Source organism: Carcharodon carcharias (assembly GCF_017639515.1).
Source record: "Carcharodon carcharias isolate sCarCar2 chromosome 29 unlocalized genomic scaffold, sCarCar2.pri SUPER_29_unloc_6, whole genome shotgun sequence".
In the NCBI taxonomy this organism is placed as follows: Eukaryota; Metazoa; Chordata; class Chondrichthyes; order Lamniformes; family Lamnidae; genus Carcharodon; species Carcharodon carcharias.
Window position 1 is genome coordinate 404451 of NW_024470679.1, and position 20459 is coordinate 424909.

Genomic DNA, 20459 nt, shown 5'->3' on the forward strand with positions numbered 1-20459 from the left:
TAGCCCTAGTGGGGGTGGGGTGGGGGCGAAGGTACAGATAGACCTATTGGGGGTGGGGTGGGGGGATTGTACAGATAACCCCAGTGGTGGTGGGGTGGGGGTGAAGGTACAGATAGACCTATTGGGGGTGGGGGGAAGGGAAGGGATTGAAATAGGCTGAAAGGTAGAGATAAAACAATGGATGGAAATACATTTAAAAATAATGGAAATAGGTGGGAAAAGAAAAATCTATATAAATTATTGGTAAAAACAAAAGGAAGGGGGAAACAGAAAGGGGGTGGGGATGGAGGAGGGAGTTCAAGACCTAAAGTTGTTGAATTCAATATTCAGTCCGGAAGGCTGTAAAGTGCCTAGTCGGAAGATGAGGTGCTGTTCCTCCAGTTTGTGTTGGGCTTCACTGGAACAATGCAGCAAGCCAAGGACAGACATGTGGGCAAGAGAGCAGGGTGGAGTGTTAAAATGGCAAGCGACAGGGAGGTTTGGGTCATTCTTGTGGACAGACCGCAGGTGTTCTGCAAAGCGGTCACCCAGTTTACGTTTGGTCTCTCCAATGTAGAGGAGACCACATTGGGAGCAACGAATGCAGTAGACTAAGTTGGGGGAAATGCAAGTGAAATGCTGCTTCACTTGAAAGGAGTGTTTGGGCCCTTGGACGTTGAGGAGAGAGGAGGTGAAGGGGCAGGGGTTACATCTTTTGCGTGGGCATGGGGTGGTGCCATAGGTGGGGGTTGAGGAGTAGGGGGTGATGGAGGAGTGGACCAGGGTGTCCCGGAGGGAACGATCCCTACGGAATGCCGATAAGGGGGGTGAAGGGAAGATGTGTTTGGTGGTGGCATCATGCTGAAGTTGGCGGAAATGGCGGAGGATGATCCTTTGAATGCGGAGGCTGGTGGGGTGATAAGTGAGGACAAGGGGGACCCTATCATGTTTCTGGGAGGGAGGAGAAGGTGTGAGGGTGGATGCACAGTTAAGATATATATTTGTCTGTCTCCCTGAACACTGGGAGTCGGAATTTGAAGGTGGGGTCACTCTGCCCTCTGCTGATGAATTGTGGTATTGATCTTTCCTACTCAATGTGACATTCCAGGGAATCAATGAAAGGAGTTAATGGTGAGTTGAAGGACAGGATAATTCTGTGTTCGATGGTCAATACTTTCTAGAGAAATTATCCATGTTCTGTCTGGTGGTGTGAGATGGGAATTTCTGACAGTTTGAGTGAAGTCTTGTGCAGTTATGTGTCCGCATTAATACTCGACCATTCCCTTTTACCTATCCCCCAACTCATTTTCTCCCCTTATCCCTCAATCCCTTTACCCAGCACATTGATTAATCAGAGGAGACATTAAACCGAAGCCCCCGTCTGTCCTCTTGGGCGGGTGTTAAAGATCCCACGGCCACTATTGGGATTTCTCCCCTGTCTCTTGGGGCCAATATTAATCCCTCATCCAACATCGCTAAAAGAACAGATGCTCTGTGATACTTGCCTTTATTAGCCGAGGCATAGTACATAAGAGCAGGGAGGTTAGGTTGGAGCTGTATAAAACGTTAGTTAGGCCACAGCTGGAGTACCGTGTGCAGTTCTGGTCACCACATTACAGGAAGGATGTGATTGCACTGGAGGGGGTGCAGAGGAGATTCACCAGGATGTTGCCTGGACTGGAGCGTTCCAGCTATGAAGAGAGACTGGATAGGCTGAGGTTGTTTTACTTAGAGCAGAGAAGGCTTGTGGGGTGGGGGGGGGATCCTGATTGAGGTATTATACAAAATTAAGAGGGGCATAGAGAGGGTAGATAGGAGGAAACTTTTCCCCTTGGTGGAGGGATCAGTAACCAGGAGGCATAGATTCAAGGGAAGGGGCAGGAGGTTTAGAGGGGGTTTGAGGAGGGATTTTTTTCACCCAGAGGGTGGTTGGGATCTGGGACTCGCTGCCTGAGGGGGTGGTGGGGGCAGGAACTCTGACAACATTGAAGAAGTATTTAGATGAGCTCTTGAAACACCACAGCATCCAGGGCTAGGGGCCAAGTGCTGGAAAACGGGCTTAGAATAGATGGGGGCTTGATGGCCGGCACAGACACGATGGGCCGAAGGGCCTGTTTGTGTGCTGTTTAACTCTCTGACTCTATGAGATGATCTGGAACATCATTATCTCGCGGTTCGTGGGATCTTGCTGTGCGCAAGTTGGCTGCTGCGTTTCCTACTTTACAAAAGTGACCTCACTTCAGAGAAGGTCCGGCATTGGCTGTGAACCATTTCGGGCCACCCTGAGGAGGTGACAGGCGCTAGAGAAATGTTTAGACTTTTATTTGAGGTGGGGGGGGGTGGTGAGATTCGGGAGGGTGTGGAGACTGAGCTCTGACTGTGGGACAGTGGGGGGGCGGGGGGAGCGCCCTGCAGACACTGGAGTGGGGAGGTGCTGGGGTCAGGATGGGAAGGTGTTCTCCCTCACTGACTGACGTGGGCTGGACTGGGTTCTGGGTCAGGGAGTGAGGGGGAACGGCGAAGATAAAGCCGACACCGTCCACTAGTGCTACAGGAACTCCTGAGACCATTAAAATAGCAAATCCTTCACCCATCCCCTCAATTCTCCCTACCCCAATCAATGCCCTCAGTTTCCCCTTCAGTATCCCTCGACAGTAACTGATCCCCTATTTTAAATGCCTCATGAGTGATAAAGTCAGCTTTGCCCAAGGGTTCAGGCTGCTCTTCCCCCTCACTCTAAACACACACCCGCCCTCCCCCATCCTCCATCCAACAGCTGAGAGAGGGAGGGGTGAATGTGGGGCAGTGAGCTCCGGGCTTGTGATATAGGGCGTAGCTGCTGACTCTGCCCCATTCTCCCTCTCTGTAGACCCGTGCGTTTGGACCCAGGACCATGTGAGACAGTGGTTGGACTGGGCAGTGAAGGAATATAACCTGTCAGATGTGGACAGCTCCCTTTTCCAGAACATCGATGGGAAGGAACTCTGCAAGCTGACCAAAGATGACGTGATGCGTCTCACCACAACCTACAACACAGAGATCCTGCTTTCGCACCTCAACTATCTCCGAGAGAGTAAGTCTGGCGAGTGACTCTGGAGTGGGACAGCAGAGTGGGAGGTTCAGAGAACTGGGCATCCGGTAAAACTAGAGTGAGTGGGAATCGTGGGGAAAGCTCTCCGCTGGTTGGAGTCATACCCAGCACAAAGGAAGATGGTTGTGGTTGTTGGAGGTCAGTCATCTCAGCTCCAGGACATCACTGCAGGAGTTCCTCAGGGTAGTGTCCTCGGCCCAACCATCTTCAGCTGCTTCATCAATGACCTTCCTTCCATCATAAGGTCAGAAGTGGGGATGTTCGCTGATGCTTGCACAATGTTCAGCACCATTCACAACTCCTCAGATACTGAAGCAGTCCATGTCCAAATGCAGCAAGACCTGGACAATATCCAGGCTCGGGGCTGACAAGTGGCAAATAACATTCGCACCACACAAGTGTCAGGTAATGACTATCGCCAACAAGACAGAATCTAACCATCACCCCGTGATGTTCAATGGCATTACTACCACTGAATCCCCCACTATCAACATCCTGGGGGTTACCATTGACCAGAAACTGAGCTGGACCAGCCATATAAATACTGTGGCTACAAGAGCAGGTCAGAGGCTGGGAATCCTGTGATGAGTAACCCACCTCCTGACTCCCCAAAGCCTGTCTACCATTTACAACGCACAAGTCAGGAGTGGGATGGAATACTCCCCACTTGCCTGGATGAGTGCAGCTCTCACAACACTCAAGAAGCTTGACACCATCCAGCACAAAGCAGCCCCGCTTGATCGGCACCCCATCCACAAACATTCACTCCCTCCACCACCGAAGCACAGTAGCAGCAGCGTGTGTACCATCTACAAGATGCACTGCAGCAACTCACCAAGGCTCCTTCGACAGCACCTTCCAAACCCACGACCTCTACCATCTAGAAGGACAAGGGCAGCAGACACATGGGGAACACCCACCACCTGGAAGTTCCCCTCACAGCAATACACCCGGAGCAGGGTTGTGGAACATGTTTGGGGATTAATGTATTGGTCTATTGAAGCCTGAGGTTATCAGTCTGTGTGAAGATTGTAAATGTGAAGGGAAGTGATCGGAATAACTCTGGAATCTGTTCACAGACAGCCCAACATTCAGCTATCCAAACTCCAGCTCACACAGTCAGCAAACAGCACGTGCTCCAGTGAAAACAGGTACGTGACTAAACAGTCAGCGAGCGGGGCGAGGAGCGGAGGGACGGAGGGAGAGGGGAAGGGAGGGGGAGAGATGGAGTTAGCACAAGAGCAGCAAAGTTAGAGGGGAGAGAAGGGGAGATGGAGGTGGAAAGGGATGGAGAGACATGGAGAGTGAGTGGGGGAAGGGGTGACAGAGAGAGAGAGAGAGACAGAGCGAGGGAGGGATGGAGGTGGAGGAGAGGGAGGAGGGGAGAGACTGGAGGGAAAAGATGTGAATAAGGAGGCCGGGACAGGGGGAGAGAACCAGGTAGATCTGCAGAGGAAAAGGGTGCAGGGAGGATAGGGTGAGGGTGAGGGGGTAACAGTGAGTGAGGGGGAGGGTGAGGGGGTAACAGTGAGTGAGGGGGAGGGTGAGGGGGTAACAGTGAGTGAGGGGGAGGGGTGCCTGAACCGATTGTGGCTGATGTTTCCTGTTTCTCTCTCTGTCTCCTACCCTCCCCACCCCCCATTCTGCTCCTATTCTCCACTTACCTTTCTAGAAGTTTCTTACGAGGAAGTCCGCAGGACCAGTTGGTCGGGTTGTGGAAACACCATCCAGAAAGGTGAGGCCCCTCCTGGTCAAAGATCCAGTTTGTTCGAGAATTTTATTCAGTTTTAAACAGCTCTTACCCTGCCCTGGCCAAGGGGCATATTGAAACAGCTGCGATCCAGGTGTTGAGGTGTGATCCGGGTGTTGGGGTGTGATCCGGGGGTTGCGGTGTGATCCGGGTGTTGGGGTGTGATCTGGGTGTCGGGTTGTGATCCGGGTGTCGGGGTGTGATCCGGGTGTTGGGGTGTGATCTGGGTGTCGGGTTGTGATCCGGGTGTCGGGGTGTGATCCGGGTGTTGGGGTGTGATCTGGGTGTCGGGTTGTGATCCGGGTGTTGGGGTGTGATCCAGGTGTTGGGGTGTGATCCGGGTGTTGCGGTGTGATCCGGGTGTTGGGGTGTGATCTGGGTGTCGGGTTGTGATCCGGGTGTTGGTGTGTGATCTGGGTGTCGGGGTGTGATCCGGGTGTTGGGGTGTGATCTGGGTGTTGCGGTGTGATCCGGGTGTTGGGGTGTGATCTGGGTGTCGGGTTGTGATCCGGGTGTTGGTGTGTGATCTGGGTGTCGGGGTGTGATCCGGGTGTTGGGGTGTGATCTGGGTGTTGGGGTGTGATGTGGGTGTTGGGGTGTGATGTGGGTGTTGGGGTGTGATCCGGGTGTTGGGGTGTGATGTGGGTGTTGGGGTGTGCTCCGGGTGTTGTGGTGTGATCCGGGTGTTGGGGTGTGATCTGCGTGTTGGGGTGTGATCCGGGTGTTGGGGTGTGATGTGGGTGTTGGGGTGTGCTCCGGGTGTTGGGGTGTGATCCGGGTGTTGGGGTGTGATCCGGGTGTTGGGGTGTGATCTGGGTGTTGGGTGCGATCCGGGTGCTGCGGTGTGATCCGGGTGTTGGGTGTGATCCGGGTGTTGGGGTCTGATCCAGGTGTTGGGGTGTGATCCGGGAGTTGCGGTGTGATCCAGGTGTTGGGGTGTGATCCGGGTGTTGGGGTGTGATCCGGGTGTTGAGGTTTGATCCGTGTGTTTGTGTTTGATCCGGGTGTTGGGGTGTGATCCGGGTGTTGGGGTGTGATCCGGGTGTTGGGTGTGATGCGGGTGTTGGATGTGATGCGGGGGTTGGGGTGTGATCCAGGTGTTGGGCTGTGATCCGGGTGTTGGTTGTGATGTGGGTGTTGAGGTGTGATCCGGGTGTTGGGTGTGATCTGGGTGTTGGGGTGTGATCCGGGTGTTGGGTGTGATGTGGGTGTTGAGGTGTGATCCGGGTGTTGGGTGTGATGTGGGTGTTGAGGTGTAATCCGGGTGTTGGGTGTGATCCGGATGTTGGGTGTGATGTGGGCGTTGAGGTGTGATCCGGGTTTTGGGTGTGATGTGGGTGTTGGGGTGTGATCCGGGTGTTGGGCGTGATGTGGGTGTTGAGGTGTGATTTGGGTATTGGGGTGTGACCCGGGTGTTGGTGTGTGATCCGGATGTTGGGTGTGATCCGGGTGTTGGGCGTGATGTGGGTGTTGAGGTGTGATCCGGGTGTTGGGGTGTGACCCGGGTGTTGGTGTGTGATTCGGGTGTTGGGGTGTGACCCGGGTGTTGGTGTGTGATCCGGATGTTGGGTGTGATCCGGGTGTTGGGGTGTAATCCGGGTGTTGGGTGTGATCCGGGTGTTGGGGTGTGATCCGGGTGTCGGGGTGTGATCCGGGTGTTGGGGTGTGATCCGGGTGTTGGGATGTGATCCGGGTGTCGGCGTGTGATCCGGGTGTTGGGGTGTGATGCGGGTGTTGGGTGTAATCCGGGTGTTGGGCTGTGATCTGGGTGTCGGGGTGTGATCCGGGTGTTGGGGTGTGATGCGGGTGTTGGGTGTGATCTGGGTGTTGGGGTGTGATGCGGGTGTTGGGTGTGACCCGGGTGTTGAGGTGTGATGCGGGTGTTGGGTGTGATCCGGGTGTTGGGGTATGATGTGGGTGTTGGGGTGTGATCCATGTGTCGGGGTGTGATCCGTGTGTTGGGGTGTGATGTGGGTGTTGGGTGTGATCCGTGTGTTGGGGTGTGATCCGCGTGTCGGGGTGTGATCCGGGTGTTGGGGTGTGATGTGGGTGTTGGGTGTGATCTGGGTGTTGGGCTGTGATCCGCGTGTCGGGGTGTGATCTGGGTGTTGGGGTGTGATCTGGGTGTCGGGGTGTGATCCGTGTGTTGGGGTGTGATCCGCGTGTCGGGGTGTGATCCGTGTGTTGGGGTGTGATCCGCGTGTCGGGGTGTGATCCGTGTGTTGGGGTGTGATGTGGGTGTTGGGTGTGATCCGTGTGTTGGGGCGTGATGTGGGTGTTGGGTGTGATCTGGGTGTTGGGCTGTGATCCGCGTGTCGGGGTGTGATCTGGGTGTTGGGGTGTTTCACAGAATCACAGAATCACACAGTGCAGAAGAGGCCCTTCAGCCCATCGAGTCTGCCCCGACACGTGAGAAACACCTGACCTACCTCCCTAATCCCATTTACCAGCACTTGGCCCATAGCCTTGAATGTTATGAGGTGCCAAGTGCTCATCCAGGTACTTTTTAAAGGATGTGAGGCAACCCGCCTCCACCACCCTCCCAGGCAGCGCATTCCAGACCGTCACCACCCTCTGGGTAAAAAAGCTTTTCCTCACATCCCCCCTAAACCTCCTGCCCCTCACCTTGAACTTATGCCCCCTTGTGACTGACCCTTCAACTAAGGGGAACAGCTGCTCCCTATCCACCCTGTCCATGCCCCTCATAATCTTGTACACCTCGATCAGGTCACCCCTCAGTCTTCTCTGCTCCAACAAAAACAACCCAAGTCTATCCAACCTCTCTTCATAACTTAAATGTTTCATCCCAGGCAACATCCTGGTGAATGTCCTCTGCACCCCTCCAGTGCAATCACATCCTTCCTATAATGTGGCGACCAGAACTGCACACAGTACTCCAGCTGTGGCCTCACCAAGGTTCTATACAACTCCAACACGACCTCCCTACTTTTGTAATCTATGCCTCGATAGATAAAGGCAAGTGTCCCATATGCCTTTTTCACCACCCCACTAACATGCCTCTCCACCTTCAGAGATCTATGGACACACATGTCAAGGTCCCTTTGTTCCTCAGAACTTCCTAGTGTCATGCCGTTCATTGAATACTTCCTTGTCAAATTACTCCTTCCAAAGTGTATCACCTCACACTTTTCAGGGTTAAATTCCATCTGCCACTTATCTGCCCATTTGACCATCCCGTCTATATCTTCCTGTAGCTCAAGACACTCAACCTCACTATTAACCACCGGGCCAATCTTTGTGTCATCCGCAAATTTACTAATCCTACCCCCCACATAGTCATCTATGTCGTTTATATAAATGACCAATAATAGGGGACTCAGCACAGATCCCTGTGGTACGCCACTGGACACTGGCTTCCAGTCACTAAAGCATCCTTCTGTCATCATCCTCTGTCTCCTACAACTAAGCCAATTTTGAATCCACCTCATCAAATTACCCTGTATCCCATGTGCATTTGCCTTCTTTATAAGTCTCCCATGTGGGACCTTGTCAAAGGCTTTGCTGAAATCCATATAAACTACATCTCTATCTACCCTCAACTACACACCTGGTCACCTCAAAAAATTCAATCACATTTGTTAGGCATGACCTCCCTCTGACAAAGCCATGCTGACTATCCCTGATCAAATCTTGCCTCTCCAAGTGGAGATAGATTCTCTCCTTCAGAATGTTCTCCAATAGTTTCCCTACCACTGACGTGAGACTCACTGGCCTGTAGTTCCCTGGCTTATCTCTACAACCCTTCTTAAACAGCGGAACCACATTAGCTGTTCTCCAGTCCTCTGGCACCTCCCCTATGGCCAGAGAGGAATTAAACATTTGGGTCAGAGCCCCTGCGATCTCCTCCCTTGCCTCCCTCAGCAGTCTGGGACACAAATCATCCAGATCTGGAGATTTGTCCGATTTTAAGCCTGCCAACACCTCCAATACCTTGTCACTCCCTATATCAATTTGCTTAAGAACCTCGCAGTCTCTCTCCCCGAGTTCGATACCTTCATCCTCATTCTCCTGAGTGAAGAGTGATGTGAAGTATTCATTCAACACTCTAGCGATGTGCTCTGGATCCACCCATGGATTACCCCCTGGGTCGCTGATGGGCCCTACTCCTTTCCTGGTTATTCTCGTCCCATTGATATACTTATAGAATATCTTGGGATTTTCCCTACTTTTAACTGCCAGGTGTTGGATCTGGGTGTTGAAGTGTGATCCAGGGGTTACGGTGTGACCCAGGTCCACCCATCTCCACCTCCCTCTCTCCATCATCTCTTTTCTCTATATTCTCATTCCCAATTCTGTTTTCATTGATTAAATCCACTAAGTGTTTGCCGATATTCTCCAAGCTCTAATCCCCCAAACTCCTGTCCACCCAGATTCCCTTGCCTTCGCCATGTTGACTGATATTGAAACAGACACTCCTGCCATCATCTGTACACTCACCCCACCTCCTGCCATCATCTGTACACCCACCCCACCTCCTGTCTTCCTCTGTACACTCACCCCACCTCCTGCCATCATCTGTACACCCACCCCACATCCTGTCTTCCTCTGTACACCCACCCCACCTCCTGCCATCATCTGTACACACACCCCACCTCCTGTCTTCCTCTGTACACCCACCCCACCTCCTGTCTTCATCTGTACACTCACCCCACCTCCTGTCTTCATCTGTACACCCACCCCACCTCCTGTCTTCATCTGTACACTTACCCCACCTCCTGTCTTCATCTGTACACTCACCCCACCTCCTGTCTTCATCTGTACACTCACCCCACCTCCTGTCTTCATCTGTACACCCACCCCACCTCCTGTCTTCATCTGTACACTCACCCCACCTCCTGTCTTAATCTGTACACTCACCCCACCTCCTGTCTTAATCTGTACACCCACCCAACCTCCTGTCTTCATCTGTACACTCACCCCACCTCCTGTCTTCATCTGTACACCCACCCCACCTCCTGTCTTCATCTGTACACTCACCCCACCTCCTGTCTTCCTCTGTACACTCACCCCACCTCCTGTCTTCATCTGTACACTCACCCCACCTCCTGTCTTCATCTGTACACTCACCCCACCTCCTGTCTTCATCTGTACACTCACCCCACTTCCTGTCTTCATCTGTACACCCACCCCACCACCTGTCTTCCTCTGTACACTCACCGCACCTCCTGTCTTTCTCTGTACACTCACCCCACCTCCTGTCTTCATCTGTACACCCACCCCACCTCCTGTCTTCATCTGTACACCCACCCCAACTCCTCTCTTCATCTGTACACCCACCCCACCTCCTGTCTTCATCTGTACACTCATCCCACCTCCTGTCTTCATCTGTACACTCACCGCACCTCCTGTCTTCATCTGTACACTCACCCCACCTCCTGTCTTCATCTGTACACTCACCCCACCTCCTGTCTTCCTCTGTACACTCACCCCACCTCCTGTCTTCATCTGTACACTCGCCCCACCTCCTGTCTTCATCTGTACACCCACCCCACCTCCTGTCTTCCTCTGTACACTCACCCCAACTCCTGTCTTCATCTGTACACTCACCCCACCTCCTGTCTTCATCTGTACACCCACCCCACCTCCTGTCTTCATCTGTACACTCACCCTACCTCCTGTCTTCGTCTGTACACTCACCCCAACTCCTGTCTTCCTCTGTACACTCACCCCAAATCCTGTCTTCATCTGCACACACACCCCACCTCCTGTCTTCATCTGTACACCCACCCCACCTCCTGTCTTCATCTGTACACTCACCCCACCTCCTGTCTTCCTCTGTACACTCACCCCACCTCCTGTCTTCCTCTGTACACCCACCCCACCTCCTGTCTTCATCTGCACACCCACCCCACCTCCTGTCTTCATCTGTACACTCACCCCACCTCCTGTCTTCATCTGTACACTCACCCCACCTCCTGTCTTCATCTGTACACTCACCCCACCACCTGTTTTCATCTGTACACCCAGCCCAGCTCCTGTCTTCCTCTGAAAACTACCCCCACCTCCTGTCTTCATCTGTACACTCACGCCACCTCCTGTCTTCATCTGTACACTCACCCCACCTCCTGTCTTCCTCTGTACACTCAACCCACCTCCTGTCTTGATCTGTACACCCACCCCACCTCCTGTCTCCTCTGTACACTCACCCCACATCCTGTCTCCCTCTGTACACCCACCCCACCTCCTGTCTTCCTCTGTACACTCACCCCACCTCCTGTCTTCATCTGTACATTCAACACACCTCACACCTTCCTCTGTACACGCACCCCACCTCCTGTCTTCATCTTTACACACACCCCACCTCCTGTCTTCATCTGTACACCCACCCCACCTCCTGTCTTCCTCTGTACACTCACCCCACCTGCTGTCTTCATCTGTACACTCACCCCACCTCCTGTCTTCATCTGTACACTCACCCCACCTCCTGTCTCCCTCTGTACACTCACCCCACCTCCTGTCTTCATCTGTACACTCACCCCACCTCCTGTCTCCCTCTGTACTCTCACCCCACCTCCTGTCTTCGTCTGTACACTCACCCCACCTCCTGTCTTCATCTGTACACCCACCCCATCTCCAGTCTTCATCTGTACACTCACCCCACCTCCTGTCTTCATCTGTACACCCACCCCACCTCCTGTCTTCATCTGTACACTCACCCCACCTCCTGTCTTCATCTGTACACTCACCCCACATCCTGTCTTCATCTGTACACTCACCCCAACTCACACCTTCCTCTGTACACTCACCACACCTCCTGTCTTCATCTTTACACACACCCCACCTCCTGTCTTGATCTGTACACCCACCCCACCTCCTGTCTTCCTCTGTACACTCACCACACCTCCTGTCTTCATCTGTACACTCAAACCACCAACTGTCTTCATCTGTACACTCACCCCACCTAATGTCTCCCTCTGTAAACTCACCCCACCTCCTGTCTTCATCTGTACAATCACCCCACCTCCTGTCTCCCTCTCTACACTCACCCCACTTCCTGTCTTCATCTGTACACTCACCCCACCTCCTGTCTTCATCTGTACCCCCACCCCACCTCCTGTCTTCATCTGTACACTCACCCCACCTCCTGTCTTCATCTGTACACCCACCCCACCTCCTGTCTTCATCTGTTTACTCACCCCACCTCCTGTCTTCATCTGTACACTCACCCCACATCCTGTCTTCATCTGTACACCCACCCCACCTCCCACCTTCCTCTGTACACTCACCCCACCTCCTGTCTTCCTCTGTACACTCAACCCACCTCCTGTCTTGATCTGTACACCCACCCCACCTCCTGTCTCCTCTGTACACACACCCCACCTCCTGTCTCCCTCTGTACACCCACCCCACATCCTGTCTTCCTCTGTACACTCACCCCACCTCCTGTCTTCATCTGTACACTCAACACACCTCACACCTTCCTCTGTACACTCACCCCACCTCCTGTCTTCATCTTTACACACACCCCACCTCCTGTCTTCATCTGTACACCCACCCCACCTCCTGTCTTCATCTGTACACTCACCCCACCTGCTGTCTTCATCTGTACACTCACCCCACCTCCTGTCTTCATCTGTACAATCACCCCACCTCCTGTCTCCCTCTGTACACTCGCCCCACCTCCTGTCTTCATCTGTACACTCACCCCACCTCCTGTCTCCCTCTGTACACTCACCCCACCTGCTGTCTTCATCTGTACACTCACCCCACCTCCTGTCTTCATCTGTACACTCACCCCACCTCCTGTCTTCATCTGTACACTCAACCCACCTCCTGTCTCCCTCTGTACACTCACCCCACCTCCTGTCTTCGTCTGTACACTCACCCCACCTCCTGTCATCATCTGTACACCCACCCCACCTCCAGTCTTCATCTGTACACTCACCCCACCTCCTGTCTTCATCTGTACACCCACCCCACCTCCTGTCTTCATCTGTACACTCACCCCACCTCCTGTCTTCATCTGTACACTCACCCCACATCCTGTCTTCATCTGTACACTCACCCCACCTCACAGCTTCCTCTGTACACTCACCACACCTCCTGTCTTCATCTTTACACACACCCCACCTCCTGTCTTCATCTGTACACCGACCCCACCTCCTGTCTTCCTCTGTACACTCACCACACCTCCTGTCTTCATCTGTACATTCACCCCACCTCCTGTCTTCATCTGTACACTCACCCCACCTCCTGTCTTCATCTGTACACTCACCGCACCTCCTGTCTTCCTCTGTACAACCACCCCACCTCCTGTCTTCATCAGTACACTCACCCCACATCCTGTCTTCATCTGTACACTCACCCCACCTCCTGTCTTCCTCTGTACACTCACCCCACCTCCTGTCTTCCTCTGTACACCCACCCAACCTCCTGTCTTCATCTGTACACCCTCCCCACCTCCTGTCTTCATCTGTACACTCACCCCACCTCCTGTCTTCGTCTGTACACTCACCCCACCTCCTGTCTTCATCTGTACACCCACCCCACCTCCAGTCTTCATCTGTACACTCACCCCACCTCCTGTCTTCATCTGTACACCCACCCCACCTCCTGTCTTCATCTGTACACTCACCCCACCTCCTGTCTTCATCTGTACACTCACCCCACATCCTGTCTTCATCTGTACACTCACCCCAACTCACACCTTCCTCTGTACACTCACCACACCTCCTGTCTTCATCTTTACACTCACCCCACCTCCTGTCTTCATCTGTACACCCACCCCACCTCCTGTCTTCCTCTGTACAATCACCACACCTCCTGTCTTCATCTGTACACTCAAACCACCTCCTGTCTTCATCTGTACACTCACCCCACCTAATGTCTCCCTCTGTAAACTCACCCCACCTCCTGTCTTCATCTGTACACTCACCCCACCTCCTGTCTTCATCTGTACACCCACCCCACCTCCTGTCTTCATCTGTTTACTCACCCCACCTCCTGGCTTCATCTGTACACTCACCCCACATCCTGTCTTCATCTGTACACCCACCCCACCTCCCACCTTCCTCTGAACACTCACCCCACCTCCTATCTTCCTCTGTACACTCAACCCACCTCCTGTCTTGATCTGTACACCCACCCCACCTACTGTCTCCTCTGTACACTCACCCCACCTCCTGTCTCCCTCTGTACACCCACCCCACATCCTGTCTTCCTCTGTACACTCACCCCACCTCCTGTCTTCATCTGTACACTCAACACACCTCACACCTTCCTCTGTACACTCACCCCACCTCCTGTCTTCATCTTTACACACACCCCACCTCCTGTCTTCATCTGTACACCCACCCCACCTCCTGTCTTCATCTGTACACTCACCCCACCTGCTGTCTTCATCTGTACACTCACCCCACCTCCTGTCTTCATCTGTACACTCACCCCACCTCCTGTCTCCCTCTGTACACTCGCCCCACCTCCTGTCTTCATCTGTACACTCACCCCACCTCCTGTCTCCCTCTGTACACTCACCCCACCTGCTGTCTTCATCTGTACACTCACCCCACCTCCTGTCTTCATCTGTACACTCCCCACACCTCCTGTCTCCCTCTGTACACTCACCCCACCTCCTGTCTTCATCTGTACACTCAACCCACCTCCTGTCTCCCTCTGTACACTCACCCCACCTCCTGTCTTCGTCTGTACACTCACCCCACCTCCTGTCTTCATCTGTACACCCACCCCACCTCCAGTCTTCATCTGTACACTCACCCCACCTCCTGTCTTCATCTGTACACCCACCCCACCTCCTGTCTTCATCTGTACACTCACCCCACCTCCTGTCTTCATCTGTACACTCACCCCACATCCTGTCTTCATCTGTACAGTCACCCCACCTCACAGCTTCCTCTGTACACTCACCACACCTCCTGTCTTCATCTTTACACACACCCCACCTCCTGTCTTCATCTGTACACCGACCCCACCTCCTGTCTTCCTCTGTACACTCACCACACCTCCTGTCTTCATCTGTACATTCACCCCACCTCCTGTCTTCATCTGTACACTCACCCCACCTCCTGTCTTCATCTGTACACTCACCGCACCTCCTGTCTTCCTCTGTACAACCACTCCACGTCCTGTCTTCATCAGTACACTCACCCCACATCCTGTCTTCATCTGTACACTCACCCCACCTCCTGTCTTCCTCTGTACACTCACCCCAACTCCTGTCTTCCTCTGTACACCCACCCCACCTCCTGTCTTCATCTGTACACTCACCCCACCTCCTGTCTTCATCTGTACACTCACCCCACCTCCTGTCTTCATCTGTACACTCACCCCACCTCCTGTTTTCATCTGTACACCCAGCCCAGCTCCTGTCTTCCTCTGTACACTCACCCCACCTCCTGTCTTCATCTGTACACTCACCCCACCTCCTGTCTTCCACTGTACACTCAACCCACCGCCTGTCTTGATCTGTACACCCACCCCACCTCCTGTCTCCTCTGTACACTCACCCCACCTCCTGTCTCCCTCTGTACACCCACCCCACCTCCTGTCTTCCTCTGTACACTCACCCCACCTCCTGTCTTCATCTGTACACTCAACACACCTCACACCTTCCTCTGTACACTCACCCCACCTCCTGTCTTCATCTTTACACACACCCCACCTCCTGTCTTCATCTGTACACCCACCCCACCTCCTGTCTTCCTCTGTACACTCACCCCACCTGCTGTCTTCATCTGTACACTCACCCCACCTCCTGTCTTCATCTGTACACTCACCCCACCTCCTGTCTCCCTCTGTACACTCACCCAACCTCCTGTCTTCATCTGTACACTCAACACACCTCACACCTTCCTCTGTACACTCACCCCACCTCCTGTCTTCATCTTTACACACACCCCACCTCCTGTCTTCATCTGTACACCCACCGCACCTCCTGTCTTCCTCTGTACACTCACCCCACCTGCTGTCTTCATCTGTACACTCACCCCACCTCCTGTCTTCATCTGTACACTCACCCCACCTCCTGTCTCCCTCTGTACACTCACCCCACCTCCTGTCTTCATCTGTACACTCAACACACCTCACACCTTCCTCTGTACACTCACCCCACCTCCTGTCTTCATCTTTACACACACCCCACCTCCTGTCTTCATCTGTACACCCACCCCACCTCCTGTCTTCCTCTGTACACTCACCCCACCTCCTGTCTTCATCTGTACACTCACCCCACATCCTGTCTTCATCTGTACAATCACCCCACCTCCTGTCTCCCTCTGTACACTCACCCCACCTCCTGTCTTCATCTGTACACTCACCCCACCTCCTGTCTCCCTCTGTACACTCACCCCACCTCCTGTCTTCATCTGTACACTCACCCCACCTCCTGTCTTCATCTGTACACCCACCCCACCTCCAGTCTTCATCTGTACACTCACCCCACCTCCTGTCTTCATCTGTACACCCACCCCACCTCCTGTCTTCATCTGTACACTCTCCCCACTTCCTGTCTTCATCTGTACACTCACCCCAGATCCTGTCTTCATCTGTACACCCACCCCACCTCCTGTCTTCATCTGTACACCCTCCCCACCTCCCACCTTCCTCTGTACACTCACCCCACCTCCTGTCTTCATCTGTACACCCACCCCACCTCCTGTCTTCCTCTGTACACTCACCCCACCTTCTGTCTTCAAATGTACACCCACCCCACCTCCCACCTTCCTCTGTACACTCACCCCACCTCCTGTCTTCATCTGTACACTCACCCCACCTCCTGTCTTCATCTGTACACTCATCCCACATCCTGTCTTCATCTGTACACACACCCCACCTCCCACCTTCCTCTGTACACTCACCCCACCTCCTGTCTTCATCTGTTCACCCACCCCACCCCCTGTCTTCCTCTGTACACTCACCCCACCTCCTGTCTTCATCTGTACACCCACCCCACCTCCCATCTTCCTCTGTACACTCACCCCACCTCCTGTCTTCATCTGTACACTCACCCAACCTCCTGTCTTCATCTGTACACTCACCGCACCTCCTCTCTTCCTCTTTACAACCACCCCACCTCCTGTCTTCATCTGTACACTCACCCCACCTCCTGTCTTCATCTGTACACTCACCCCACCTCCTGTCTTCCTATGTACACTCACCCCACCTCCTGTCTTCCTCTGTACACTCACCCCACCTCCTGTCTTCATCTGTACACCCACCCCAACTCCTGTCTTCATCTGTACACTCACCCCACCTCCTGTCTTCATCTGTACACTCACCCCACCTCCTGTCTTCATCTGTACACTCACCCCACCTCCTGTTTTCATCTGTACACCCAGCCCAGCTCCTGTCTTCCTCAGTACACTACCCCCACCTCCTGTCTTCATCTGTACACTCACGCCACCTCCTGTCTTCATCTGTACACTCACCCCACCTCCTGTCTTCCTCTGTACTCTCAACCCACCTCCTGTCTTGATCTGTACACCCACCCCTCCTCCTGTCTCCTCTGTACACTCACCCCACCTCCTGTCTCCCTCTGTACACCCACCCCACCTCCTGTCTTCCTCTGTACACTCACCCCACCTCCTGTCTTCATCTGTACACTCAACACACCTCACACCTTCCTCTGTACACCCACCCCACCTCCTGTCTTCCTCTGTACACTCACCCCACCACCTGTCTTCATCTGTACACTCACCCCACCTCCTGTCTTCATCTGTACAATCACCCCACCTCCTGTCTCCCTCTATATACTCACCCCACCTCCTGTCCTCATCTGTACACTCACCCCACCTCCTGTCTCCCTCTGTACACTCACCCCACATCCTGTCTTCATCTGTACACTCACCCCACCTCCTGTCTTCATCTGTACACCCACCCCACCTCCAGTCTTCATCTGTACACTCACCCCACCTCCTGTCTTCATCTGTACACCCACCCCACCTCCTGTCTTCATCTGTACACTCACCCCACCTCCTTTCTTCATCTGTACACTCACCCCAGATCCTGTCTTCATCTGTACACCCTCCCCACCTCCCACCTTCCTCTGTACACTCACCCCACCTCCTGTCTTCATCTGTACACCCACCCCACCTCCTGTCTTCCTCTGTACACTCACCCCACCTTCTGTCTTCAAATGTACACCCTACCCACCTCCCACCTTCCTCTGTACACTCACCCCACCTCCTGTCTTCATCTGTACACTCACCCCACCTCCTGTCTTCATCTGTACACTCATCCCACATCCTGTCTTCATCTGTACACACACCCCACCTCCCACCTTCCTCTGTACACTCACCCCACCTCCTGTCTTCATCTGTACACTCACCCCAGATCCTGTCTTCATCTGTACACCCTCCCCACCTCCCACCTTCCTCTGTACACTCACCCCACCTCCTGTCTTCATCTGTACACCCACCCCACCTCCTGTCTTCCTCTGTACACTCACCCCACCTTCTGTCTTCAAATGTACACCCTCCCCACCTCCCACCTTCCTCTGTACACTCACCCCACCTCCTGTCTTCATCTGTACACTCACCCCACCTCCTGTCTTCATCTGTACACTCATCCCACATCCTGTCTTCATCTGTACACACACCCCACCTCCCACCTTCCTCTGTACACTCACCCCACCTCCTGTCTTCATCTGTACACTCACCCCACCTCCTGTCTCCCTCTGTACACTCGCCCCACCTCCTGTCTTCATCTGTACACTCACCCCACCTCCTGTCTCCCTCTGTACACTCACCCCACCTGCTGTCTTCATCTGTACACTCACCCCACCTGCTGTCTTCATCTGTACACTCCCCCCACCTCCTGTCTCCCTCTGTACACTCACCCCACCTCCTGTCTTCATCTGTACACTCAACATACCTCCTGTCTCCCTCTGTACACTCACCCCACCTCCTGTCTTCGTCTGTACACTCACCCCACCTCCTGTCTTCATCTGTACACCCACCCCACCTCCAGTCATCATCTGTACACTCACCCCACCTCCTGTCTTCATCTCTACACCCACCCCACCTCCTGTCTTCATCTGTACACTCACCCCACCTCCTGTCTTCATCTGTACACTCACCCCACATCCTGTCTTCATCTGTACACTCACCCCACCTCACAGCTTCCTCTGTACACTCACCACACCTCCTGTCTTCATCTTTACACACACCCCACCTCCTGTCTTCATCTGTACACCGACCCCACCTCCTGTCTTCCTCTGTACACTCACCACACCTCCTGTCTTCATCTGTACACTCACCCCACCTCCTGTCTTCATCTGTACACTCACCCCACCTCCTGTCTTCATCTGTACACTCACCGCACCTCCTGTCTTCCTCTGTACAACCACCCCACCTCCTGTCTTCATCAGTACAGTCACCCCACATCCTGTCTTCATCTGTACACACACCCCACCTCCTGTCTTCCTCTGTACACTCACCCCACCTCCTGTCTTCCTCTGTACACCCACCCCACCTCCTGTCTTCATCTGTACACTCACCCCACCTCCTGTCTTCATCTGTACACTCACCGCACCTCCTGTCTTCATCTGTACACTCACCCCACCTCCTGTTTTCATCTGTACACCCAGCCCAGCTCCTGTCTTCCTCTGTACACTACCCCCACCTCCTGTCTTCATCTGTACACTCACGCCACCTTCTGTCTTCATCTGTACACTCACCCCACCTCCTGTCTTCCTCTGTACACCCACCCCACCTCTTGTCTTCATCTGTACACTCACCCCACGTCCTGTCTTCATCTGTACACTCACCCTACATCCTGTCTTCATCTGTACACTCACCCCACCTCCTGTTTTCATGTGTACACCCAGCCCAGCTCCAGTCTTCCTCTGTACACTACCCCCACCTCCTGTCTTCATCTGTACACTCACGCCACCTCCTGTCTTCATCTGTACACTCACCCCACCTCCTGTCTTCCTCTGTACACTCAACCCACCGCCTGTCTTGATCTGTACACCCACCCCACCTCCTTTCTCCTCTGTACACTCACCCCACCTCCTGTCTCCCTCTGTACACCCACCCCACCTCCTGTCTTCCTCTGTACACTCACCCCACCTACTGTCTTCATCTGTACACTCAACACACCTCACACCTTCCTCTGTACACCCACCCCACCTCCTGCCTTCATCTGTACACTCACCCCACCTCCTGTCTTCATCTGTACACTCACCCCACCTCCCACCTTCCTCTGTACACTCACCCCACCTGCTGTCTTCATCTGTACACTCACCCCACCTCCTGTCTTCATCTGTACACTCAACACAACTCACACCTTCCTCTGTACACTCACCCCACCTCCTGTCTTCATCTTTACACACACCCCACCTCCTGTCTTCATCTGTACACCCACCCCACCTCCTGTCTTCCTCGGTACACTCACCCCACCTCCTGTCTTCATCTGTACACTCACCCCACCTCCTGTCTTCATCTGTACAATCACCCCACCTCCTGTCTCCCTCTGTATACTCACCCCACCTCCTGTCTTCATCTGTACACTCACCCCACCTCCTGTCTCCCTCTGTACACTCACCCCACCTCCTGTCTTCATCTGTATACTCACCCCACCTCCTGTCTTCATCTGTACACTCAACCCACCTCCTGTCTCCCTCTGTACACTCACCCCACCTCCTGTCTTCGTCTGTACACT

General features: G+C 53.8%; 1 protein-coding gene across 5 annotated transcripts in view; it reads left to right on the forward strand.

Moving 5' to 3' along the window:
- Positions 1–20459, forward strand: part of LOC121274113 (Friend leukemia integration 1 transcription factor-like) — a 193861-nt gene that overhangs the window by 98024 nt on the left and 75378 nt on the right. For all 5 annotated transcript variants that reach the window (XM_041181272.1, XM_041181274.1, XM_041181273.1 and 2 more), the window contains exons 4-6: positions 2849–3052; positions 4150–4221; positions 4743–4805. In XM_041181272.1, coding sequence (XP_041037206.1) covers positions 2849–3052; positions 4150–4221; positions 4743–4805 — 339 coding nt within the window. The remainder of the gene's footprint in view (positions 1–2848; positions 3053–4149; positions 4222–4742; positions 4806–20459) is intronic.